Here is a 27,638-nt window from a genome sequence, read left to right on the forward strand (position 1 = left end):
ACTAAAACATAGAGAGGGGAAGGACCTCGACTTTATTCTATGACCGCATACGTGCCGCCCTTCAGAGAGGGGGAGAACAGCTTTCGTAACGGGCAAGCACAAGAAAAGGAATGAATGGCAAGTATCTTAATACGCGCTTTGCGCATGAAGAACGAGGGGAACATCATCGAAGCCCTCTTTTAGAGCAAATGAAAAGAGTTGACGCTCTGAAGTTTACTCAAGCTCACGCAGATAAGAAAAAAAAAATAAGCGTTTGGTGCTGTTTTGGCGAACAATTCCATCGTCCCGAAATGTTTCTGAACATCGCTGGCCAGAGATTTAAGTCCTCCCTGTCCTCTAGAAAACGGGAATACGTTTCCTGTAGAGCGTGTGGGGATCCTGGCGCCCGAGCCATTGCGCGATCGCTTGGTTTGTGCCATTGCCGCGCGCTTTTCCCCTCTCTCCTCGAAATTCCGGCTCGTCTCGGCGCCACTGTGTAGAGCCGAGCTGTCTACTCAAACTCTTGCGTGAGGTGAAGGCTACAGCGACCGTTGCGGCGATAAAACACTGTCGCCCAGTAAGTGCTCCGCCCTTGTAGTCGAGCTAACTTCACCTCATTGGTCAGAGAGACCACAAGCGAACATACCAATAAAGTTTGTTGGGCTGATTTGTGTCGGTCAAAGGTTAGCACAGAACGAGTTTGTAGTCATTCTGTAGGCAGAACAGGTAACCGCCTGTGTACGCTGCCTTTACACATAGACGGCCGAAAAGAGTTTCCTGGGAAATCATGGCTGCCTTGAAAGCCTTGATTTCAACTCATGGTCAATGGTACACACGCACAAAGAAATTAATACCAGCGGCAATGAAGCGGGCTGTGCCCTATCCGATTCCCTCAATTCAATGCAAAGCGGCGCGCCTATCGTCCAAGCCTTTGAAAAGAATACCTTCCTATTTCCATGGTAATCGAGGGGTGATGTCGTGGGTTTTTCGGTCTCTTGTGAGGCCACAGTTCCTGATCATACACCGAAATGCTACATTCTACCTACGTGTGTAGCCGAAGTGGTGTATCTACACGACACCTCATAGGCCACAATGGGTGGAGCTAAGATCAGTCACCTCAGCTTAAGACCACGGGGGAAACGACTACACATTCCAGTAATTATTTTTTGCTTACTTTTTAGCCCTTAATTTTTTGCTTACATATTTAGACCCTCCTAGATGCACTTAAAATTTGTTACTGGGCCTGCTTTACAATGAGGGCTGCACGAGTGGCGCTGGAAGCATGAAGCGCCAATAGAAGCAATATGCAACCATCTTCCTTGAGAGACCAGGAAAGCTGAGACAACGAGCTTGTGAAGACAACGCGTAGCCCGAGAAGGCCGTTTCTGTTGCTCTTCAATCTTGATACAAACATGCCGGCCGGGAAATCTCAAAACAATCAAGCGGGAGCGGACGGGTGGCGAAAACAATAGGCATGGGTAGCTTCATCACTGCTCAAGACGTATGTCGTAACGAGGCCGACCTAAAAGAGCCACATACGCAAAAACAAATTTTGGTTGCTGAATATAAGGCAACGCTTCCTGCGGCGAAAAATCTGTACTTGAAACGAATAAGAATGGTGCAGAACTTGCGAGCCGAAATTTTTATACAGGCTCGCTTCGTTTTAACCAATGAAAAGCTTGGGGCTGACATATATTTTTTGTTTCTTTTGTTTAAACCTGGAGACCCTGGAAAATATTGTGCGCGCGAAGAGAACGTTAGCTGTGTGAAGAAAGCGATTACCCATCGCAGGTAAATTCACCGAGCCGACGTTTGCACGGCGAGAGTAATTAGTATACAAATGGGGTGCTCCCGCGGGGCTGCCGGAACAACCCCACGTGTTCCACGAGGCAGTCGTTACTGCGTTCTTTCATCTCACGTGTCGACGCGTGCTTGTGCACTGTTATTCTCGAGGTCGAAGACAAGGCCGCGTGGCTGACGTACGGCTTTGGTAAGTGAGCCTGACGCATGCCATCCGACATTTTTATCCGCGCCCTCCAAACACCGAAGAAAACCAGCACGGGGCCTCTCTACTTAGAACATTCCCTTCATGGAAAGAGTGGTCACAGTGTTCCAGTGTTTACCCTTCACTGCACATGCTTTTTTTTAGAGCGAAAGCTCTACTACGCTCCAATTTCCAACCCGCCGCGGTGGCTCAGTGGCAAGGGCATTGGGCTGCTGAGCACGAAGACGCGGGTTCGATTCCCGGCCGCGGCGGCCGCTTTTCTGATGGAGGTGAAAAGCAAGAACGCCTTTGTGTGCGAGATTTCGGAGCACGTTGATCATCCCCAGGTAGTCAGAATTAATCCGGCGCCCTCTACTACGGAGCGACTCGTCGCCTGCGTTGCGTCGGCGCTTTAAACCGTACAATCAATCACTCAATCAATCAATCAAGCTACAACTTTCAAGGTCACTCATCGCGTGGCAATAACCTTCAGCTACGGGCGCGCGTGCTGTGCCTTTCGTATCGCTTCGCTTGCTTCGAGCTTCGCCACTGTGGTATCACGTGGCTAAGCGAGGGTGAACGGGCTGCTTGCGGCAGCGCCGTCTGTGCGAGAGGTTCAGCGCACGCGAAGAACGTCACTGAATTCAATAATTGAATTCAATGAATTCAGGTTGAATTCAATAATTAGCTAAAGCTAGACGATGGCAGCCTGCTAAATCACAAGCAAAGGCAAACTTTAACAAATTTGATTGATTGATTGATGGATTGATTGATTTATTGTATGGTTCAACGCGCCGACGCAACGCAGGCGATGAGGCACGCCGTAGTGGAGGGCTCCGCATTAATGTTGACCACCTGGGGATCTTCACCGTGCGCCGAAATCTCGTACACACCACACAGGCGTTTTTGCTTTTCGCCTCCATCAGAAAAGCGGCCGCCGCGGCCGGGCCCGGAATCGAACCCGTGACCTCGTGCTCAGCAGCGCAATGCCTTAGCCACTGAGCCACCGCGGCGGGTAGGGTGATAAGTTTGAATTTGGCTTACATTGAATTGAAACACTCAAGTTGATGTCGCATTCACGTGGAAACTTTATTTAAATTGACTTTCAAGCATTGTGCGATTGCGTTTTGGTGGAAAAAGAATTAAAAATACGCGAAAGGGCCTCAAGAACAGTAGAATTATACATGGAGAGCAGGGAAGTCCTCTTGGCACCATTAGCGGCTCTTTTAGAATTCTCCCCTGGGATAATCTTGGGCACGCCTCAAGGCACTAAACGAAGTAAGCAAGGTCTTCACTGCTTTGCCATGAGTTTTCAAAACGCTTCCCGAGAAAACTGCTCATATCTTATTCTTCACCTCGATGAACTACGTTCGTTAAGTACTTAAATGATAATTATGGAAGTAAAAAAATATAACCAGAGGTATTTTGTAGGAATGGGGAGACAAAATGAAATCATTGTTTCACCTCTCTGTTTCATTTCGTCACTTCTTCCGTTCACTTCGTCATTGACATCTGGGGACAGATCTATCGCCTATCTCCTAATTGCCGTCTGAATTCATAACAAGCCAGCCCCGAAACGTAAAAAAAAAAAAGAAACTTCCGATAACACCCACGGAACAGTCTGAACAGTCATGCCAAAAGAAAACTCCCATTGGGCAAATGCATTTGGCACATTTTGATCCGTGAAACAGCTGTGTCTGGCACATTTCGATACGAACGGTGTTTTGCGTACACGTTTTCAGGGCGTTATCTCTACTATTGTCTAGCCACCCTTTTTTTAGTGGAAAGTTGCCGAGTTTTTCTTTTTTTTTTTGTCGCTGCAGTTTTATCAGATGCAGTTTCGGTTTCTGGATCTGGCTCATTTCTAAAAAAAAAAAACAATAAACGCCTCATTTGTGTGATCTGTCCAATAGAAGTTAGTTGAGAGTTTGAGCTTGTCCCGTCCTTCCTGTATGTGTTGTCTTCTTCGCGAAAAGCCCGTGTTTATTCCCCAAGATGCCCCAACTCGCCCAACAACAAGTTCTTTTAAGACGAGAACGGCGTAAGCTATGAAACGAACCATACGCGGCAGCCGAGGACCTGCATGCTACAGAAACTTCTTTTCTTTTCAGTTCGTTCATTCCTATCGAAAAGTGTACCGAGAATTGCTTCATCTGAGGCTTTTTCATGAATGTTTTGTCTGATGTGCCCCAAAATTAAGAATCACCGCGCACAGTCGTAGGTTGTCCGTCTTTCATAGGTTGAGAAGAACGGAGTTAGCGCCTACTTTCTCCAACTAGTGAATGTGAAAAGTGGACAAATATTTGACCGCATTTTAAGTGCAGAGCACATTAGGGGTCCGACTTGTCGTAGCTCGTCCGCAGTCACGCTATCTAGCCGCCGCAGTCACGTGACGTGACGCACCAAAACAGAGGATTCAAAAAGATACCCGCTTGTTCCTCGATTCAGCCATCCGGCCACAGGTTCAGAGCATACTTGAAAGAGGTTTATATAGGCAGAACCGTTCGAAACTCCTGCAACCGCTGGAACTTGTCTTACATGTCCCCTTATTCAGCGCAAAAAAACTGCAGGTACGTTTGAGGCAAAATATATGCAATTAGCTGGCAGTCCCCCCGTCCATTTAGTTGGGAATGATTATTGGGTTGGCTTTTACGATAGCAAAAAACAACAGTGGCCGCCGAAAAAAAAAAACGACGTGTTCAAAATGGCGCACAAAGGCTCCAGCACACGCGAGATGAAAGCAAGCACAAAAAGAACTCCCGCTCGTACTGTCCCAGGTAGTACAAGAAGCAAAACATAAAGAAAAGCATGCGAGCTGTCCCGGAAGAAGGCGAGCGAGCACTCCAAAGGCGGAAAAACTGAAGGTCTCTTCGATTTGGCCTGCACTCTTTGCATGAGTTCAGAATTAGTTCAGCCAGTTCAGCGCATGCGCCGCCAGTGCAGAACCGGTCCTGGACTTCTGTCGTCTGCTTCTGCACCTCCTCTAACGGAAGTGCAGAGAAAGCCGCGAACTCGCCCTGCACTTTCTGCACCATCGGTAAATCGAAGAGAAAAGGGCAGGCGCCGCGCTCTGCACTCGAAAATCGGAGAGGCGAGTGCAGCCAAATCGAAGACACTTTGAATTGCACTGAACAAACCTCTGCTAAGTTCATCAAGAGAGGAGTGAGACAGGGAGGGGTAGAACGTGAGGGGTGGTAGCAAAGAGCAGAGAACGGCGCCACAGCCTCTATGGCGGATAAATCACTGCTCTGCATTTCCATCAGTTTTCACGTTGAGTGGAAATGCTTTAATTTTTCAAACCGCTCGTACCTCGTCGCTATAGTATGGTCGCAAAAGGGAATAAGCTTCATTTTTAAGGGCGGAGCACTTTAAGGGGCCCGGGATGTCGCCCGTCCAAGGCCATTTGGGCGTCGCGCACCCAGGCTGATACCGAAACTAGTCAAGAGAAGGTGCCACTCCCTTTCGGAATCGAACCTGCGAATAAAGAGCCGGTCTTTCCCGCCATGGACGCCGAACAGTTGGCACGGTACAAGCGGCAGCGGGCGCTTATTTCTCGCGAAAGACAGCGAAGCCGGAGGGCCGATTCGTCTGTGTGACAACGTGACGCAGTAGTCAAGCGTGTACGAAGAACGAAAAATCCCCAGCTTCGTCAGGCAGCAGTCAAGGCTCAACAACAGCGAAGGAAATACGCATTGTCAATGAAAAGCCAAATGTTAATAAATGTACATATGTTGTAATGTACAGTGCTCAGCGATGGAAACGCGATACTCGGAGCGCGTGGCTGCCGGTGCTTGTTACGCCACAGGTGAGCGCTTGTGAAAGCGAGCTGACGCATTGTGGTATACGGTGAGGGTGAGAGCGTTCGTGACGCATGCTGACTGCATCCGGCAGACAGCCCTTCAGTGTGTGGTTCTTGGCGGCGTCATAGGGGTGCTACATGCCATGGCTTCAAAACGCTGCGCCTGCGTGCAGCGCCGCGCCGCGCGAAGCTGAGTGAGCTGGCACCGCGCGCGTTATGAAGAATTTGAATGCGCATTTATCACGATGTGTTATCGTGGCGCGCCGGCACACAGGCGCAGCGTTTTGAAGCCATGGCATGTAGCACGCCTATGGCGCCGCCAAGAACCACACACTGAAGGGCTGTCTCCCGGATGCACTAAGCATGCGTTACGAACGCTCTCACCCTCACCGTATACCACAATGCGCCAGCTCGCTTTCACAAGCGCTCACCTGTGGCGCAACAAGCAACGGCAGCCACGCGCTCCGAGTATCGCGTTTCAATCGCTGAGCACTGTACATATGTGGACCGTTTAAACCATGTCTACTGTCGTTACTAAATGTTCTAAAATTGCGGAAAATCAAATCTTAAGTCAACCTAAAGTTACGAGTGATAAGAAGCAACGGATGAACACAACAAGAGAAAAGAAAAGAAAAGATAACAAATCAAAGCACAGAGCAAGAAAAATTAACCACAAAAAAAGAAAAGCAACACACACAAAAAAAACAGCAGAACGCAGAAAAAGAAAAGAATACCACAGAAAAACAAAGCAAAACACAAATAAGCAGAAGATAAACAAAACGTACGCGCCACAATATCACATGGGAAACACTGGCGAATCACTGCTCCGCACTTTCGACAGCTTTCCCGTTGAGTGGAACTGCATACATTTTTTTACTTGCATATGATTTATTAGGCATATGCGTCAGGATAACCAACTTCATCTTTAAGGTTTAGCGTCGTTTTCGTAAGCTTTATTATTTTATTTTTATTGCTTTTTGCTATCCTGATTATCTGGCATACGGATGATCATTAAGTTTCCCGCAATATGCCCGCTTTCACTTCCGGATTCTATAATCGCAATCCGATGCTTCAATAACCCAATGTCAAACACCGTGCGTAGCTTTAAGGATGTGGAGATCGATCTCTGCAGCCTCTACTAACCATTTCGAGATGCTGCCTGTCCCGCACTAGAAAACAAAACGTGACCTTTATTGCGAGTCGGGAGCAGGAAGGGTCTAAAATCAGTCTTTCGTACTTCCCCACGTCCTTGGTGCAAAGTGGGATTCTTCATACAGAAGTTCAACGCCCAACCGAACGAGAAACTTTGGCCGTGATGCAACTTGCATAACCAGGCAATTAAATAACCAGTCTGGAGGGCAGACCCGGATACATTGAAGCCTTCCCATCACCTCTGATAGATAGCGGGGCTGTGAATGAAATACGTTTTAGTGAGTATAGTGTCAGGATTGACCACTTTGTTCCTGGTTTTCTGCTCTCTGCCATGGCGTGTATGGCCAGTCAGGTAAGAGGACTCGCCGCTCCCCTTCCCCACTCAACTTAATGATAAGTACCGCGTTCTTCTGAGACTCCAGAAAGTTCCAAAAGCCGGGATGGCACCCAAGCGTGTCCCTTACCACTTAGGCTCAAAAGGGAAAACAGGCCGTCCGCTCGAGCCCTTACCTGAGCCGCTACGCAGTTGAAGAGCATGAGGAAAATTCTGAGCGGCAGCTTCGCCTTGTACGACCGGTGACACCACAGCCTATGCGCTCCGGCCGTGACACTGATGCCAGAAAAGATGAGGTAGATGTTTCCTGGGAGGAAAAAAAAGAAGTAGAACAAACAGAAAAGCGGCTCCAAGCCGGGCGAGAGGAACAGGAGCTCATTGTTTATTTGCGCTGTTACCGCATACGCACCGCCATTCGTTCCCGGCATCAATATGAATGGTGTTTGTCTTCGTATACGAAATCTGAATGCAATACACCGAGCTGCTTATGCCTGCTTGGCGTATACGGACGGACGTTGTTCGGGACGGAAAGCTCGTTGCGGAGGCGAAATGAATGCTTTCCCTTGAGAAGCAGCCGAGGATGTTGGGCATCAGTGGAATTTCCCCTCGGACAGGCTATGTTAGTCACATGACACTGGTGTCATGCGACAGCAAGAGTTGACAGAGCGTTCTCCTATGCCGTTTGCTGTCACACGCAAGCTCTGGGAGGCAGTCGGAGAGAGAGGGTAGCTGCGCTGTGAGTCACGTTAAATACCTATAACGCCACCTACAAACACTGCCCGGCATTATATACGCTTACTTCGAGTACGCCTTCTTGTCTTTCGTCGACAACAACCTGATTTCAAGTTTATTTCTACTAGTGTTCAAATAACGAGTAAAGCAGTTGTAAGACGCCGCCAACCAATGTGCTTTGGTTTAGTTTTACAAGACCCCTACATGACATTGCTCGTGTGACGATACTGTATCACTTCAATCACTGAAATAAAAAAAAAAAATTCCGAGCCTACTACTACTCAGGGTAGCTCGCTTGACAACTTGCGTCTCCTAATTAAAAGTCTTTATTAATGCACCGTTATAGTTCAACTGTAACACAAACAAGATATTCGCATATATCTCTGTTGGTGCACGTGGTAGCCGTGAAGTCGAGACTATCGCTTTTAACTGCGTTTCTTGCCAACAGCGTCAGTTTCACTCAAATGGCTAATCCTAAGTAATAATATGAACATGACGTAAATACCGAAGGGTGGTGTGTGCACGTAAGAACTGGCTCGGGCCGGCAGGATGCATCATAAGCATAGTCAACCCTCACGCCAACTTGCGAACTTATGTAAACCGTCACTTGTCGCTGGGCATTCATAAATCTCTCGCCCGCCGGTTTGTTCGCGGCGTCTGGCGCGATGCTGACTTCAGCAGCCTGCCAACATGCCGCTTTAAAACGGAAACCGTAAATTCCGGTACTCCTTATGTGTGGCGTTTATATGCGCCAAGTACGGCCCAGTTAGATATGGTGTATAGCCACGGAAGGCATTTGTCCTGGCTTGATAACTGCCGTATCAAACACAATCAATCAATCAATCAATCAATCAATCAATCAATCAATCAATCAATCAATCAATCAATCAATCAATCAATCAATCAATCAATCAATCAATCAATCAACCAATCAATCAATCAATCAATCAATCAATCAATGAATCAATATTTTCATTCAACCAATAATTTGAATCCATAACATCTTCACCGCAGCCTGAAAATCGCCGAACAACTGGGAGGTAGACCGGGAATTTTCGCTTTCACTAAAGAAACGTAGGAGTTATCTTCTGTACTTCCTTATTCTCCTAGTATATATTGCGATATTATTTTGTGTGTGCGTGCGTGCGCGCGCCCGCATGTGTGTATGGCGGTGGAGGGGGTGCGTGTGAGTGTGTGTGTGAATGTGAGTGAGTTAGAGAGAGAAAGAGAAACAACCCACAATTTGGCGGCTGCTTGCATTTCCTTATACCGGAATCTAGCCCTAACTGGCGAACTTATCTTGTGACGTCATATTAAAAGTCCGGCCGTTGCTCTCGGCTGGCGGCCACAACATATTTCTAGCCAACCTGCTTGGAAAATAGTGTTCTCTTTCTCTTTCTCTCTCCCCGCCCTCTCTCTCTCTCAGGGGTCCCTCAGCAGACGTCATAAGCTCAATGTCCGCGTGAAACTGCCTTCATATATACGCTATGTTTTTGTTGGGCAGCTGTACGTACCAAAAATGTGAGATTGCCACGTGCTGTAAAACATTTCATAGAAGCCGTAGATGCCGATGATGTGTACGAGAGAGATCTTGAACACGTTCCACCAGACGATTTCGATCTTGTACTTCTTTGGAACCTGCTGCTCCACGACCTCATCCGCTGGCGGTGTAGTTTTTGCAGAGGCGGCCTGGTGTCTCTCGATCAGTGTTTCGGTCTGGGGAGCCATGGTGTAGTCGATGTGAACTGTCAGACAGAGTAACAAGACAGGAAGTAAGGAAGCTATCAGGAAAGTCTGGCCGTTACAATTCATTCAATCCATTGTCCGTTTCCTCCCCCTCCCCCTCTTTTTGGACGGCTCTGCTACCAAAACGAACGTTTAACTCCACCCCTGCTGTCTTTGTGGAGCCACTTAAGACCCGTAAAAAGTCTATTCAACCCAGTACGCAGTACGAACTGCGCACTTTGACCCCGACGGCACCAGCTTTAAAATAAGAAGGCTCGGTTAGACAGAAACATACGAGCGTACATAACTGATTGTCTTAGTAACCTTCCTACGGACTTCAAGCAACTCTTCCAGTGCTGCCAAGATGCACCCAAATGACCAATCGCTCTCAGGGAACAAGCCACCGGGAGTCTTGCGGACTATTGAGGTAGCTGACATACACTTCGCAAACCACCACTCTTCGGTTGTTGTTTTAGCGACCTCTATGAAACTTGTGTGGCAAAATGGCGCATTTTTCGCGCTCAGACAGTTGAAGGGCAAAGCCCCCTTCAAACCCGAAAGATAGGAAGAAAGCGGGGAAAAGAGCAATGCAGAAGACGGTGCTCAAATGTAGTTCTGATATTTTTCATTCCGACCATACTTTTACTACTGCGTGAAGTACAACCCTATAACACAAGGCCAGATTCCATACAGCTTCAATACAGCTATGACGCATCTTCGATAGCGGGTCAAATGTTTTTTTTTCACCAGGCCTCCTACTCGCTACCTGCAGCCCTGGCGGCAGGCTAGGCTAAGGCCTTGTGTTGATGCGCACGTATCATTGGCCGCACATAGGTTGTATTTTCCGACCAAGAAGACAAGCAACAACACCCGTCTGTGCGAGATATCGACTAAAGTTTATAAAAGCCCGCTATCAGCGCACTTCCAAGGTCCTCCCAAAAAGGGGTCATCAGTTGCACCACGTACGTGTAAGAGGGCACGAGAGGGCGAGCAAAATTCACGTCGCAAGCATGCCCATTGGCATACTAGGAAACGGTAGTAGCTACCTCCCTAAGCAACTACGCCTGCCATGACGTCATTCAGGTGCTCTATCGTCACAGATAACAGCTCTGAGGTATGCCCATGATTCGCTACTGAAGTTATATTTACGCTCGGCGCTAGTGGCATAGATGCCATAAATACAATTTATGCTGGAGACATGAGTACAGGCATTGGAGCGCGTTAATTCGATTTTTTTTTTCTCCGCGGGTTGTGGCAAATTTATAATACTCAAGTACAACCAGACTATTTCCCATGTCGGTCGCTGAGGTTTCGAGAGTTATATTCCGTCGAACAGAGAATGCCACATCTCGTGTAGTTTGATCATTCCGAAACCTGCCGAGGAACGGAGGTGGTTCCCACTGTTTAATAATATGCCGCCCTGTGTGTAGTTGGCTTCACCCGTGCGTCGACCACGCCTGCATTCCAAGAGCAGAATTTTTTAGTGCTGTAAGCAAAGAGACGATGAGGAAAACAGCAAGCCGGCGCAGCCTGCGGTTGGCCGCTGTTGTCATACAAGCGTTTCATCCATGAGGTCACTGCTGCCGGCACGCCAATTTCAGATTACGGTCAGCTTCAATGCTAAAACGATGACACTTGAGTTCCGTCGCGTGCGCAGGATTTAGTTCTGAGGAGCGGGATAGAAGCGTAGTTCAGAAAATAGAAATCCCGGGCCATCTCCACTAACGTGAAACCTGGAGATGGGCGAAGCATGCAGTGTATAAGTGTATTCTTGGCGCCTTGGTGTTTTTGCCCACAGAAATGAAACCGTTACGGGGTAGGGGCATACAGCTTTGCTGCAAGTCTCGTGTATTCGAAGCACGAAGCGTTCTACAGCGAAGCGTTGGAAAACGAGTGTACCCGTGTTTTGTACCGTGTCTACATGATACTACGACAACATAAGACTGCGACGTCATGAGATGCTGATAACCCGATTCCCTAAGGGGCTTCTCTCCTAACACACACACACACACAAAAAAAAAACAAATTGGCCGTGTATCTCCTTGCTTCGGTGCAAATGTCGTTGAAAGACGATCGTCTTCTTCCACCCCCGCGCCACGTAACGTCCTCTTGTTTCCGCCCATCCTACTCCTCAAGTCCTTCCGCTCCAAGCTCGCTCCTCCCATAATGAATGAAATAAAGGTTTGCTCAATTCAATTCAATTTTCCCGCGCTGTCATTGCTCGCCCGCCGTTGAATGGGACCTGTATCATGCTCTGCTTAAAGCGGCTAGAGCTATCATATTTTGTTCTCATGTTCAATTTTATCTCGCCTTTTGTTGGCACTGTTTTTAACGCGTTGTCGTTCTTTTTTTTTTGTTTCATCTGGTGTCGCAAAGACCAATCTAAAGTGTATTCGTTTTTAAGTTAACCTTGGTAGTCCGCTTACGTAAAGATTTTATGCCTCAAATGCGCCGGGAGTGTCCTTTGCGCTGACTAATGTGGTCACGCAGGGGCAATGGCAGCACTTTTATAGTTTTAAACTGTAAATTGCAAAGATCTGTTTCGCGTTAAAACATTCTTTCCAGAGTTTTTTTAGCGGGCCGTTGAATGGACTGGCAGCCAGCAAGCCGGACAGACAAAAATTTTCGCGTTGAGGTAGCCCACCACAGACAGGTATATCTGACGTATACGAGGTATATCTGACACCTTGTGGCATTCCGACAGTTTTCTGAGCTTATACAGTTTTCTAGCCCTGTTCCACAGTTCTTGCAACGTATCCAAAGACGACACTGATGTCTTGAAGGAAAAGGAAGTTTATTGGAGCGAACTTGTGCTCCCCTAACGACTCGAAGAATACACAGGCGGTGAAGCAGCAGTCAACAAAGTGACGTGCGTAGGTGAGTGTCAACGAATCGAATGCCGCAGCGTCTGCTCGGGGAGAATTTATCTGTCGGCATGATTGTTTCTCGAACCCTTGAATTACATCGAGAACACTGGAGATCACTCAAGATTATTCTAGTCGAGTAACAACAGGGCAAAACACTCTCCCTATCAAATGAAATTGAGGTAACACGCGCAGCATAAAAATAAAGAATGGAACACGCGCTTCGCTCGGCACACAGATAGCACAGCCGGGCGCGGCCGGACGGTACAAACGAAACACACAAGACAACAAACCCATTGCATGGTTCGCGGCAATATCTACTGTCGGGAGCAAAAGTCTGGATTCCACGCGAGCATCTTCCAAAATGCAGCGCATCGCCATCGCGTAAGTGAGGGCCACCTTAGCGGATGGTTGCCTGTACATTTAAAATGTACACCTGTTGGTTTTCTTTCCCAAGCCGAAGCGCGCTTTGTCCGCAGAAAGACCAAATGAGTGTGGACGTGGAATCAAGACTTTTGCTCCCGACTGTACGTGGCGCTACCAGCCAAATGCGGTTTTGCGCCAGACGACCAAAATTTTCGCAACTTTTTCAAACGATTAAAAACGTGGTCAAGCTTTTTTGACCACTTTTGCAAGCTTTTTTACTTTTTATGCTTTTTATGCTTTTTTATGCTAGCTTTCGAGTTTTGAGCCCAGCGCGAACCAAATATTTCTTCGTTACAGCCAATATCGCGTGCGGCTCTCGCCGTTTCGGTTTCGTTATAAGAACAATAAGTGCCACTGAAGGGAAGCGTGACCAACCAAATTTCATATTTCGTTCGCTATAGCCGATAATTCACTACATCAGTGTTCGTGACAACGAGGTTTAGAAGAATATAACTGCATTGCGATGTGGTGAAGTCTGTTTTACAGAAGTTCGCGCTTGGCAGCCGATCAGCAATCTTCGAACGTTAAATGACGTTGATCAGACCCCCCCCCCCCCCCCTCCCCTCTCCCATAGAGACTGCCTTACAACAGAGGACATGATATCCCCGCATTTTTCTTATTGTTGTTCTCTACGCAACCGGCGTCCGCAGTGCATATTGAAGGCTCGCCGCTCAACTCGCGCAGCTCGACGGGCGCGCAGTAAGCCTACGAATACAAGTTGAAATGAATGATTATCAACGTTAGGGGCATCTACTTGCGACGTATTAAAGAACGCCGAAAAGTGCCCGAGCCGAGAACTTAGATGACACATCCGAGCGTAAAATTAGGAAAGAAAGAATGCCACCGGAGCGTTCCTTTGCGCCCGAGCAGCGAGGATGTATTGAAAATGTCATAAAAATGAAACAATTACTGAAAGGTCACTGCGGCATTTTTGTCTTTGACTGCGTGCACGCCCGTGCTGTTTGCTTTGTTTGTTTTATTTTGCAAAACTTGCACGTGCAGGATCACGAGCACTCGTTTGCACTGGCAGCTACGCGCACCTGGTCTCGTAATGCAAACAATCGTATAGTGCTGTCTCATTGAGAAGTCCCTATTCGCCAAGGAAAGCACCGATGACGAAATAAGGGTCAAGCGCAGTCGGCGGGGGGCTTTTCTAAGAAGCGTGCTGTCGGTCACGGTCATCGCTATGTCCTCAGGCGGCGTGCCTCAAGGTCGCGTGCGTGGTTGTCGCTTTTACCGTTATAGCTGTGGTGCAACGTGCGGGGGCCGCCAAGCAAGGTTTCCCTGTTTATCCTCGGTGCAGCTCACCTTGCCTGCTATCGTCGGGACTCGGGACCGCCGATGACGAAGGCAATGACGCCGATGACGATTCATGTTTTCTAGCCAATTTACAAGTTACAAATGAGGCTACTAAAAATCGTTCAAGCGGTGTCACTAAAACGGAGCACCTGCCTTTAAAGAAATAAATTCGGTGTCGTTATTGACTTGCACAAATTTTCGCGTTCGCTTGCGATATCTACGGGCGAACCGGCAGTATTCACTGAAGTGTTTTGTCTCACGCAATTGAACCAGCGAAATTATATGTAGGACCTGAATTAACGCCACTAGCATATTACAGCTCAAACGGATGAATATAACTGAGCTATCTATGTAAAAAATGTACCAATAATTTTGAGAACACGGACTCGCATTTCACCATATACGTGTTCCCGCACATATATATATATATATATATATATATATATATATATATATATATATATATATATATATATATATATATATATATATATATATATATATATATATATATATATATATATATATATATATATATTTGTCGTACCAGCGCCATTCAGAGTTTGGAGAGGCCACACGAGTAAATTGGATGAATTGTAAATATTGTCTGTATTTAATCCTTGCATCCTTGGCTGTTAGCTCTTAGTTTTATTCCTGCTTTATGTGCCGTCATAAGCACCGACCGCAAAGGCGGCAGTTTGAAAGAACTCTCAAACTGCTGCCCTCGCGGCCGTGGAGTGTGGTGCGTGCAGAGCGTGGAGTGTGGTGCCTAGGAAGGAGAGATTCTAATCTCTCCTTCATATGACAGCCATGACAGATTGGACAGATTAGGATGACCGATGACAGGATGACAGAATCGATTTTCTCCGTCGTATGACTGCCAAGGAAGTAACGTAAATGTGTTTATTAACTAAACAATCACTCACACGCACACAAAGGTTTCTGGCTGCAAAAGCAAAAAAAAAACCTTAAATATTTGTTATCTCGTGCTTCGTCAACTTTCACGCGCCTTTTACATCTCCTTTAAGTTTACAGAAATCTTTCAGGGCAGTTTTGCGAGTTCCCCGCGGCCTATAGACGTGTAATGTTTGGAGGAGATGTTCATGGCCGTGTAGCCTAAAGATAGCTCTGATTTATTAGCAGTGTTCAACGAGTATTGCAGTAGACCTTTAAGCCTCCAGACCTGCCCTAACAGGGCGAAAAAGGCCACTGAATTTTCTGCAGTGACTCTGTGAAGACACGCGTGCGGATATCAGAGTAGGCCACACAGCTTGTCTTCGAGGGAAGGGGAGAGAGGAGGAGAAGATGGGCGTATAACAACATGAAATCCTCCACGGTGTACAAGTAACGTCCTCTTTCAGCTTATTGTCCCTGCACATCAATACACTTGCTGTACCGTTTAACAGGGGGGCATAAACCCTGAAATACGCTTTTTGAATGTTTGCATCTCAGATGGATGGTTGGCGTACGCAAAGACACACTTCAAAGCACTAAGTTTTATCTCTTCTATGGAAGGAATTGTAAACGGCACATATATTGTGATCATCATGAACCTGACTACGCCCACTGCAAGGCAAAGGCCTCTCCCAAAGATCTCGAATTGTCCCGGTCCTGTGATAACTGCGCCCAATTTATCGCCGCAAACTTCTTGATCCCATCTATCTACCCATCTAACTTTCTGCCGCCCCTGACCAACGCTTCTCTTGCCTTCGCATTGCATGTCTTGCCCGCACCCATTTCTTGTTCTGAATTCCTACTAATATGTCCGTAACACACGCTTGTTCCCTGACCCACTCCGCTCTCTTTTTGTCTCTTAATGTTACACCTATCATCTTCCGTTCTATTGCTTGAACCCTCTTCTGCCCCGTACGTGAGTACCGGTAAGATGCAGCTGTCATACACTTTCTTCTTCAGGGACAATGGTAGGCTGCCATTCATTATCTGAGAATGCCTGCCGAACACACTCCACCCCATTCTTATCCTTCTAATTATCTCTGCTTCATGGTTGGGATCCGGGTTGGGATGACCATAACAAAATTCTCGTCGTCGAGAGCAGGTATATTCGTGTCATAGCTGGATTCATGCTATACCTTTGCAGCAGCGTAAGACGTCCAAAGCCTGCTGTGTCTCTTGCCTCAGCCACTACTCAACCGTGAAAGAGTGGGGTGGGACGGTGATACAGAGATTCCGTGACGCAGATACAAAATTTTCGCAGCAGCCTTCTGCAGGCAAGAATAACATGCTGTGATAGAATATTTCTTGGTGCTGCTTCACCACAATGCGCATGAAAGATCAGACCATGCATCCAAGAGAGCAAGCAAGATGGTGTGACTATTGATGGGACAAGAGTAAGCTTCGAGTCACATCACATGATAGGTTATTCAACCTTAATTATTCCTGCGACTTGTCCTTCAGGTGCGATGTCGCGAAGCAGGCCAACGGGCGTTTTATTGAGTGTGCAGAAGCGGGAACATTACTTGGAGAACAACTAAACAGTCAAAAGCAGACGTTACTGTGGTGGGCTGATACCCGCCATCGGGTGGTGGCCAACTCGTTGAGGAGTCCCTCAATGCGTTATTGCAGAACAAAATATTTGGAGTAAAATTAAACATTTATACGCTGCAACAGGTGGATTAGACGCTCTGTAAAAGTTATAAATAAATATCTGATGTTCCCCAGTTGCCACCGAATGACCAATCCCTGCGTTCTGGGGAATGAATTTGATGAGTAACGATGCTAGGTCTTTGATGTCACAAAAAAATGCTTCTGGGCTTCAAAACAAGAACGGCATGCCTGCATTGCGAAATGAAACGGGGGCAACATTTTTTAAACGAGTGATATTATTAGCTTTATTAATGGCCTTTGTGTTTCGTTTTATCTCATTTGATTAGTCCTTGAGGTACATTGTGGTCAAGTGGATCCGCCAAGGTTTCAACAAGGGAGTCTGCGATCGAAAGTTGCGCCCTACTACGTCTGGTGCTGCTGCTTTCATGATAACGAACGAAGGTTTATGGATGGCGTTTACGGCTATTATCAAGAAAGGGCTAAAGTTTGGCAAAGGGGAGAACTGGCCTTTCAAAAGGTCCTATGTAGGACTCCTGCACCAGCCCTGATTTCGTGGCAGAAGCTTAGAGGTAGTTGTGGCCGAAACGATAGTCCCTTGCACCACACGTTAGTCGTACCCACTTCTCGTAGCCATAGTCGCTTCCGCAAAAACAACCTACCAATACAGAATTTAGTTATGAACAGAATGGCGCGTAGGTCGCACAGGAAAAGAGAAGGTGGGATGTTATGGGCCAAAAAATTTGCACTCTGCCATCAACGCGTGCTGAGCGCGCAAACTCCTAGGGAGAAAGCAATGTCTTCCGTTCATCGACGAAGTTGATATAGTCGTAATGGAAGATACCTTAAAAGTTGCGCTTGAAGGCCCGGACACTCCCACAGTTTATAATGCGTCGTCTGCTCCGCCATGCTAGTGGCGTCTCGGCGTGCTGATCCACCACTTCGCCAACTCTCAGTAAACAACGTTCCGGCCCGTGTATCCACAGAAGGACTTGCGACTCACGCGACTGGCCTCTGGGCACGGAGCAAGAATATATAGGAGGGGAAACGGCCCGTTGCTCCAAGCGCGGGCGAGCGACAAGATAATGCCACAATGAAAACCAAAGCGGACTGCCAAGCTTCGTAGCTGCGACGGCGAAGGAGAAGGTAGCAGCACCTGATGGACGAACTGATAGCGGCCGCAATTCATTCCGTAGCTGGGCAGTGCAATGCCGATCGTGGTGGACGCGCAGTTTCTTAGCCCGCGGCAGATGCCGCTAGCTTAACGTCTGACGAGCACTTATGACATTATCTCGCCGCGCTAGGAAGCTTTGTTTCCCCTCCTATCTTATTCTTGCTCCGTGCCTCTGGGCAATGGAGCCCGACCTCGGGGTATCAGGTGCCACAATGATTGCCTGGGCACTTGCTTAGCGGCGGCCTTGACTTTTGTGGGTACAGGATAGCCTCGCCCTTATCGTATCCCTGCCACTAGGACGGGGCAATTCAGCTTCGAGCGGAGTTCTAGAACTAGCTCACCTAGGCGTGAGTGGTCTCGCTACCGAACCCACCTGCGTGTCCCGGTACGCCGTTAACCCGCAAGGCGATAGTGTGCCGAAAGCGACGGCACCTGGCCTTTGTTTGGTCACACGAGGTGCCCACGCGTGGCGTGTGACGCAGCCGATCCAGGGTCTCCGTGCTGACGGTGAAGATGGTGGATGGCGGTTGTCATCACCGCTATAGATTGTATCTATGTGGGCTGCGGGGAGGAGCATTGTTTCGATATATATGTGCGGCGTATGCTCGGCAGGCTGAGGAATTCAATGGTGCGAGGAATGCCCCCTAGGCCGTCAATAAACACCAACGTAGCACGCAGCGTTTGTTAGTTAAATATTGCATCGGTGAAGAATGCCCCCTCATGGAAGTCAGCTCGTGCAGCTGCGGCTGTGCGCTCTTGCAGGTGATGTGCGCCGCTGCATAGCCGTGCAGAGTCTTTGGAGCATGAACTAAGGTGTCTTCCCAACGGGCCTTGGGGAGTCCCCTTGGAGGGACCTTGCGATTACTCATCCCCAAGTGCTGACCACACATTATAAAACGTATATCGACATGGCCTTTCGGAAGGGCATGCAAGAGAACACACAGTACCTAAAAGTCTTCCTCAGTAACTAGAAGACGGTGCTCAAAGTGTTGAAATAAGACTCGTTTGTCATGGATCCGAATGCACCTGCATGGTTTTGTGCATGAGTCCAGGGCAAAGGATAGAATGTAGGAAAATGAAATGGACACTATATTTAAGCTTAGTGTTAAAAAAAACAGAGCATGGAGCCCACAAGAAGCCGCTTACCGCTAAGGGTCCATGTGGACCAAAATCAACCCATGCGATTTTATTTGCTGTAGAGTGAGGAACATCTTGTCGATGTGCTAGGCAAATTTGTGGACAAAGATGGCGGGACAAACAGAGGGATGGGAGGACTAGGAACTCACACGAGTGCTCTTCTGCATGGTGTGACGACACGCTGATGTCATTAGCTGTTCATTGAAGCGACCAAAAGGTTCGTCTAGGGAGCAATTACTTTCTTCCTGCGGCTGCAGTCTTCATGAGCGATTACCTTAGATGATTGTTCAGGTGTACGCGATCGCTCATGTAAGGAAAAAAAACGGTCGTGAACACTGGGGTAGAACATGTAGAATCTCTTGTGCGTCTCGGAGGCCAAAGTGGCTTTATTGTCGGTGAATTTTCTTATGAGCCATGCACTGCCCATCAGTAAATAAGCAACAATTTAGAGGTTCTCGAGGAAATATTCGTCCTTACAGGAAAGACAGTGGCCGAGCCCGAGCACAATTAGTGAGGAATAGGATGGCTAGAGAAGCCTCGACGTTATCTGCTGAGCCCACGTGCAGAACTAATGATTGGGATAGTGCCGGCATTCACGTATCGAACGGGAAAGATAAGCACACAGCCACCACACTGGCGCGGCTGTGTATGGTGAGCCTGTGCTCTCCGTTGCGTTTGGGAGCCCAGTGCAGCGCCTTCATCCATTATGTCAACGACTAGAACTGGGCCCTTCTGACCCATAGCCTGAGCGGGCGGATTAAAAGTGGTGTATGGAAACTACGTAGGAATCCCTACACAGCCCTACACAACCACTATACAGGCAAGCACTAAACTTTTCGATTTAGTTAAAAATCACACACATACAAACATGCGCGGGAATAGAATGGGCAAGCTTTCCCATTAAGATATTACCCATGAAATCAACTGTCCGTAACCGTCTAACCTGACTCACGAGAGAAAATCCCCAACTTCAAGCAGCACATAAATTCTCTCTGCGGCCTGAGTAAACCCTCTGGCCATCAAAGGGGAAAGATGTTTTTTTTTTTTTTTGCCGAATGCCGTATGCTTTCCCCGAATGAACGGAAAAAAAGAAACTGCTCATGGCAAATTCTGCTTAGGTGCTTGCAAGGCGAACGCATTATGGCTTACCCAAGCGACACTTATCAAAGACTTCTTTACTGTGACATCACGTTTGTGTCTCTTTCTTGAATCTCGTTTCTTCGACTTCTCTCGCGAATCACTTCGCCAGGCAGCATGCGACGGCACAGTTTCCTTGGCAGAATCACAGTTCCTCGTGGCTGGCGTGTGCCTGTTCTACTCACGTGGTCGCCCGTTCACCTGTCACGTGATATGACGGCAGCGACGCCCGTACTATGCTAACTCTTGTTCTGCCACTGGGAACGTGCTGACGTAGAGCGGTGGTAACGCGCATACCTGGGTTTAATTTCCACAAGAATTAAATGTATTGTCATTTGCTGTTTACAGCGGTGACCATTATTTGTACCGGACGACGACGACAACAACAACCACAACAACAACAACAACGCCGGTTATCGCACAATGGACACTTAAGGTCTTTGCCTAAAAAAAACTGCCCCAGCGTCTATTTTTCGGAAATGGTGTTCACGTGATTCTTGACGACGGCGGAGTAAGTGATGCTTCGGGGTGGACTAGGCCCCCAGAAACACGTCAATAGATTTGTGGAACCCGCACCAGTGCCGCTCCGTGCCCGAAGGTTCCTTACCATTATTCATACGCACATTCATACGCACGAGTAGCGACGTACATTATGTGTGGCTGCGCTCGTCCGTGAGCTCCACTCCCACGTCACGACATAGAGCCCAAGCACATATACAACCCGAGTTTCCCGATACAATACGCCTTGTATACACCCGAAAGGAAACACGGCGCTTGCGAACCAGCCTAATCAGCGCAAGGACAGGACTGTCTGCGCCACACAACGCCGGGCCCTTGGGTTCCTGCGTATTACGGACGTCTGTGCGGGGTGAACACATCACCGCTGCCTCCTGCCTTATGCAAACAGCCTACTCCTAGTGCCGCCTACAGCAGGGTGGCTTGTGAGCGCGGCTGAATAAACAAAAGAAATAGGCATACAATCGAAGATCGAGTGACGCACGCACGCACGCCGGTCTGTCTTCGTTTGTCGTCAGAGCCGCACGGGAGTATTTTGGGTCTCCGCGTCCTTCGCCTAACGATCTCGAGGCGGAGGAACGTGTTCCGCAGAGTGGCTTTCGGTGGTGCGTGGCGCGCGATCCTCGTACTGCACCTGCAGTAACGGCTGCGCACAGGGAGTTTTCCTCGAAATTACGCCAGTGGACGCACCGATATCTTGTCCGCCCGGCGGAGGTCCGAGGTGCCACCACGTGCGGAACGCGGCGATTATGGCATCGGCCATGCGTGAAACCTCTGCCCGTGCCGTGCACCGCGAGCGGGGTACAAAATGTTTGTATGTCCAGTGCAGCCAGGCGTGCGTGGCATTTTGGGACGAAGGAAAAAAAAACGCAGAATGGAATGAAGTGCTCGATCATGCGAGATGCAGCCAGATAGACAAAAAAGTAATGTTAACTTGTTTTTCAGCAAAAAAATGTCATAGTTATGAGCTTACTGAAGCTCCGACCGAAACATAATACAGCCGTGCAGTCCAAGGAAAGAGAGGTAGTGAACTTCGTCGTGCATTGTTCCGCCACTAGTGTGGTGGCGCCACCCTTAGGGTCGCGACGACTTCAGCGACGACGTCAGCCGCTCGGAACCCCAGCTTCATCTGAAGCTGGGGTTCCGAGCGGCCCAACGCCTCCACCCACTGGTCAGAGGAATTTGTGGGACGGAATGGGTCCTCTGCACAAGCCCACATTTGGTGTTGGACCGGGGTCCTTTTACAGCAGCGGGGGCAGAGTGGGGATGGGTACAGGGAGGAGTGGATATGATGCAGGACGGCCCTGCAGGGTAAAAATCATTTGTAGTTGACGCCAGAGGCGTCAACTAAAAGTGGAATCTCTACCCTGCGGCGGCGGTGGTAAAAGTGCCTTCACACTCGGGAGCGTAGACCAGCTACCACGCCAGCCGGACTTTTCCCTTTTTCGTTTTGTTTAGCCTACGAGGTACACATTGCGGCCACGACTTGCTTGTGTGAGAATGTTGCTAGAGTAGGTAATTAAATTAGCGACGCTACGCCAGCTGAACGGCTGAGCGTTGGCGCGGCCGATTTCACCTGTCGCTGCCGCCTATCAGCAGAAAAAAAAAAAAAAAAACTGGGGGAGGGAACATGAATTTGACTTTCGAACTGAAGTGACAATTACAACTTCAAGTCGCCTGTCAGCAGAAAAAAAAACGGGGGAGGGGGGCGGGGGGGACATGAATTCGCCTTTGGAACGGAAGTGGCAATTACGACTTCGGGCGACGCAACAAAGTTCCCGGTCTACTTCCGAAGGAAAAGTGGTAGCGAGAGTTGTCAAGCAGGACCAAAAGGGCTACAACCGCGATAGTCAGTCAATTCTTTTCAGCCCACATCCAGAGGAACCTGGCCCGAGTTTCAAAAGGGAATGCGTACATCCGAGTGCCCTGCAAATGAGCGAGGATTTGTTTTGTTGATGCGGGTGTGTTCCTCTGACATTTTGTGCTGAACACGGTGGGGGTCCGCAGAGTCGGAAGGCATTTTCCTGATCACCATGACTTGTAGTCATGGCTTTGCGGCTTTACCAAAGCTGTGCGCGAAGAAAAAGTGAATGTACGTTCAAACTCCAAGCCACTTCTGCCCAGAATGTTACGGAGGACTAAACGCGCACAGAAGCCAGCCTTTCCAACACATCTGTCACGGACCTCGAGTAGCCGTTAGGAGAGGGGGTCCTTAAAAGAAAATCCACGCATGGCTAATCCTGGAATGAACAAGGTTGATCTCGTATTCGTTCGAAGTGAAACCTTCGGTTTTTCAGGAAAAATGTTACGGGCATGATTTGCACAGTAACGGCTTCCAGTGGTGGCTGGTATACATCTTTTTTCGTGGTGTCTACTTGTGTACTACCGGAAGAAAAAAATTAAAAAGAGGGCAATGGACGAGGACAGAGAAACACAGTAGACTGGACGAGCGCTCCTGTGTTTCTATGTCCTCATCCATTGCGCTCTTTTAAATTTTTTTGAAGCCATGAACCAACTTGCCCAACAAAGCATTCTAATAGCTGAAGAAAGACGAACAGAAACAACCCCCTTCCTTTCTTGGCGTTGGGGTGACAGTGAACTATCTAGTTGATTGTTTCGGAACACCAATGAGCACCAATTCAGGAAATGAGAGAGGGGGTCAGGTGCTGGTCCAGATGAGGGGGACAAGAGCACCTTCGCCCCCCTCTGCCGACGCCCATGACTCTCACTAACACGTACCCACGAAACTTATTGTAAACATAAGTCTGGACAGTGCAATGAACGCTCTAAATTATACGCTGAAAGAGTGTATCCGCATTGGCCTAACTGAAGGCAAACTTACGCTTTGTAAGTGAATGCAATCTGATGGTTTGAAGAATGCGTCTAGGGGAGGCACTTTGCGTGTCCGGCCACCGCTTTTTCCGACAGTTGCCGAATTGTAACTTGCGTCACCTGCGAATGAGGAAGAACAGGAAGCGGTTTAGTCAACGCAGAAAGTGTGTTTAACGTCATTATGCCCCTTTGCGGATAATACATATTTCGCAGTGCCAACAGCCCCGAGCACCCCACCCTGCTGAAATCCAATGTTGTGCTGCCTAGCATCTTGCTACATCTGTTAGATCTTCACCAGTCTTCGAGCTCTTCCGGCCAGAAAAGGTCCTTGAACATTTGTTGACAATAAATTATCTTTTCAATGTAAAAGAAATAAGGCGGCTGGCATTTCCTTGATGAAGTGTCAGCTGACGCTTGGTAGGTGACATTAGCAGTTGGCGTTTCCCTGAAGAGGGCTGACCAAGTTTGTACGCTATGCCCTCTCACTGTTGTCCTTGACAGACCAGCTGCGGCAGCGAACAAAAATGCGCGGCTGGTTGATTATGCAATTCTAAGCAGCTTGTCACCTTATTCACGTCGCAAACGCCGTTGCCTTCAGGGATGTCCCATTACTGAAGCGCCTGTTACTACATGTAGCCGCTTTGAATTGAATAGATTGATGGTATGTCCCCCGCCTTTTTACTTGTCCTTCCCAGATGGTTAGCCCACTAGGACTTTTCTAGGCAACGTATGGGAACGAGCCAGTTGGTACTCCATCATTGGAGACCGTTAAGCGTAAGAAACATTGATCGGAGGATATGACACAAGGACTGGGAGCTCCTGGCCTTGTCTGTTACGGCCTTCGTGTGCTCTTTCTTGTGCTTAAAGGTCACCTTTGCTAGGCTTAACATGAAAAACGCCGTGTCACTCCTGGGCTATGGGAAAACGAGCCACGGTCGCCAAAACTAGCAGAGGCCATGGCGCTCAAGATAGGTTGACAGAACTTGCGCCAGCGTTTATCTGTCTGTCGGACAACTGTGTTTGCATGCAGAACTCACATGGCAGAAACCGAGGTATACACGCATACTTTTTCTACCTTTTATCAAGGGGGGGGGGGGGGGATGTCATATAGGATAAATACTCAAGTGAGGTAACGCTCACGAACGCCTGCGGCATATGGCCTAAATGGCATTGCAAGATACAATTTTCGTTGTTTCGGGAGGGGCCTGCGGAGTGTAATGCGTTTGCATAATTTAATGTAAAAAGTCAATTATGTAAATGCTAAATAATTAGACAAATTACTCGAGAGAAATGAAGGCATTCTTCGGCACTCTTAGCAACACTAAGCATTGAAATGCCATTTGGGGTCGGGCGGTCGGAGATTGCTATTTGCGTTATCCTAATGGTCAAACGAAATGGTCGATGAAACGAATGAGTATCGCGTATAGAAGCTTTACCACCTCACAGCGTTTAGCGCGCTGTCCATAGCAAATCATCATTGAGACATCGTGACCATTCACCAAGCCGCGAAATAACCACCCAGTTGCACGGGCGGAAACTAAATAAAGACTATCATGACTTGCGTGGCCTCTCCCCCTCTGAATTTTAACAGAGGGGCGTATAGATTTATGCGGCCGTACGCACACATGGTTGCACACACGCACACACTCACCCGCCTACACGCACACGCGCACTTATGTGTTGCGCAGCAAACAAATAGTTGAGCAGGGGTATCTTTGACGTATGAACTCTACAGAGAAGGCATGAGAACAAGGGCCACAATTGGCTTGTTTATACCAAAGTACAGGTAATTACTGAAATGTTTCGGGAGATCTAGGCAGTAGTGTACGTGACAGTAATTACATTACTGCAATGATATTACAGTAATCTAGCTACTGTTATGCGGTAGTGGGGAATGTAACGATATACGTTTTGCTCAGCTAATTCAGTAACTAATGTGTTCTTGTCACGGTAATTTTGAACGGAAGAAATTTATTACTTCCTAAATTATTTCTCGAAGCCGTGCCGTAGTTGTTACCCCAAGAAGGCAAATTTTTGAAAACTGCCCCTAATCTTCCGAGTTGACCTTGGCAGAGGCTCCACAGGGTTGAAAGAACCAGGTGAAGACGACGTAGGGTCGGAACGCATGTGTTTGTGCGCGTGTGCGACGTGGAGCGATTAGTCCGGAATGTTCCGTGGTCGGGAACGGGCTGGTCTCTTTGTGCCTGGTTTCTCGGCTCGGAGGTATACGCTTCCAGGCACAGTGTAAGGATTATTGCTGGGTCGGTGCCACGCCACGAGTGGTTGTAAGGAATGCTTAGTGAGATTTTTCTTTCTCTATTTTACCAGCAACATTGCTAGACACAAACTGACCGCACAATACAGCATTCAACACACACAAAAAAGTTCAACCACAGTTTCGGAGGGTGTATGACGGCGGAAGGTGGTAGATGGCCATCGTATGCAATTTTTGTATTCACGCACGTGCCCGCACCTATTGGTACCACTTATGACTTCAACAGACCATTCCAGGAAATGGCCTTAGGATTAGCGCTCGCTACGTGCTAAGATTACCGCCGGCGAAATAGTGCCGAGTGAATTCGCAAAAGTAGCTGGAGGTGTTTTTCGACTTCCCTACCCTTGATTTATTTTGTTCCCTACCCAAAATTGTCAAACTACTACCAACCTCCGTTCCGTAGCTGTATGACATTCAATGAAGCTTGCTGCTCGGAAGACGCGTCTTTGCTCTAACTCCTTGCCCTAGCTCTTTGCAATTCCTTATTGTACCCTTTGGCATGCTGTCCTGTATGCGAAAGGCAGCTTGTTATCAACACAAGCTATTTTTGTATGTGGGAAGCTCTAAAGAACTTGTCTTGCACGTGGAGGCAAAAGCTTTGCTAGTCACGATTGCCGAATGCCTTGTCAACGGACTGCGGCTGGTCTTCCTCAGTACACTGGGGGAAGATATTGGTTCATCTATTGCAGCCAAAACCCCTATCTCATGCAGAGTTAGTGGCTCACATGCATCCTCGGCATTATAGACTGTAGGCATTCGTACAGCCGCAGTTATTTCCGTTTTTAACTTCTCCTTCCTACTCCTTCCTTCCGCAAGGAGAGAGAAACGCAGGGGGGGGGGGAGTGGTAGAAGCTGGGGGGTGGAAAGCTAGGTCGACCCGAACCTCCGCTGTTTCTCCAGCCTTGCGCCCCTAGTGCAAGCTGTGCCAACTTTCTTTTTTCTCTCCCTTAACGCGATTTCTCAGTTTGGACGTTCTGCATTGCACAGTTCCACATCACATATCACATTTTGTAGCCTAGTTCACGCACGTTGTTGTCATTCGCCGAGTTTGCTTGGTTGGAGGCACAAGTTCGTCACACGCGTGCGTTGTGCTGAAGGTGAGTAACGGGATGACCTTGAGTGCCCCGTGAATCTATGCCACTACTGTATATCTCAATGTCTGTTTGAGAAACGGTCCTCTGACTTGGAGGAATACATTGAAATTTGCAGTCAATAATTATGTCAGCGCTAAGGCTTGTTGCTTAGTCAACTTTCCCGGCTGGCTGCCTGCACCCCCCCCCCCCCCCCTTCCCATTAGCCAGCAATCCCTTCTGAACGCTATCACCGAGCAGATAGGTAAACAGTTGAAGAGCCCGGCGACCACCGGGGGCGTTCCCTCGTGTTGTGTTTGCCCCCATCGTAGTTTTGTGAGTTGCGACATGGTCGCGTGCTTGCACACGGACTCAGTGGCACGGGCACGCTCCGCGCACCGCGGTCATCGAACGGGGTCAAGGAAGGCCCATCAACAGCCGGCATCGAATGGGGGAGAGGAGGGCGCGACACGATTTTCGAGGCTCAAGGCGCTCAAGGACGCCGAGCTGTTGTGGGGAGGCTTGAGATTGTCCGTTTTGCAACTGACTCGCTAACCCACTTTCACCTCCGCGCCCGAGCGCCGCGCCTGCTCCACGTCGGCCGTGGGGCGATGACTCCCGCCTCCGCGGGTCGATTACAT

At 48.4% G+C, this 27,638-nt stretch overlaps 1 protein-coding gene across 2 annotated transcripts in view; it reads right to left on the minus strand.

Moving 5' to 3' along the window:
* LOC144138654 (stearoyl-CoA desaturase 5-like) overlaps positions 1-23,777 on the minus strand; it is a 36,863-nt gene extending 13,086 nt beyond the window's left edge. Inside the window, exons 1-3 of one of the 2 annotated variants that reach the window (XM_077671046.1) lie at positions 23,663-23,777; positions 9,495-9,725; positions 7,425-7,555 (exon numbers count right to left, since the gene is read on the minus strand). In XM_077671046.1, the coding sequence (XP_077527172.1) occupies positions 7,425-7,555; positions 9,495-9,708 (345 nt within the window). In that variant the 5' untranslated portion in view covers positions 9,709-9,725; positions 23,663-23,777. Of the gene's footprint in view, positions 1-7,424; positions 7,556-7,657; positions 7,792-9,494; positions 9,726-23,662 lie in introns of those variants that run through there. The other variant, XM_077671051.1, reaches the window with a different exon arrangement.
* Between the last annotated feature and the right edge of the window lie 3,861 nt (positions 23,778-27,638).

Source organism: Haemaphysalis longicornis, unplaced genomic scaffold (genome assembly GCF_048455015.1).
Source record: "Haemaphysalis longicornis isolate Haplotype H1 unplaced genomic scaffold, Haemaphysalis longicornis Haplotype H1 scaffold_1, whole genome shotgun sequence".
Lineage (NCBI taxonomy): Eukaryota > Metazoa > Arthropoda > Arachnida > Ixodida > Ixodidae > Haemaphysalis > Haemaphysalis longicornis.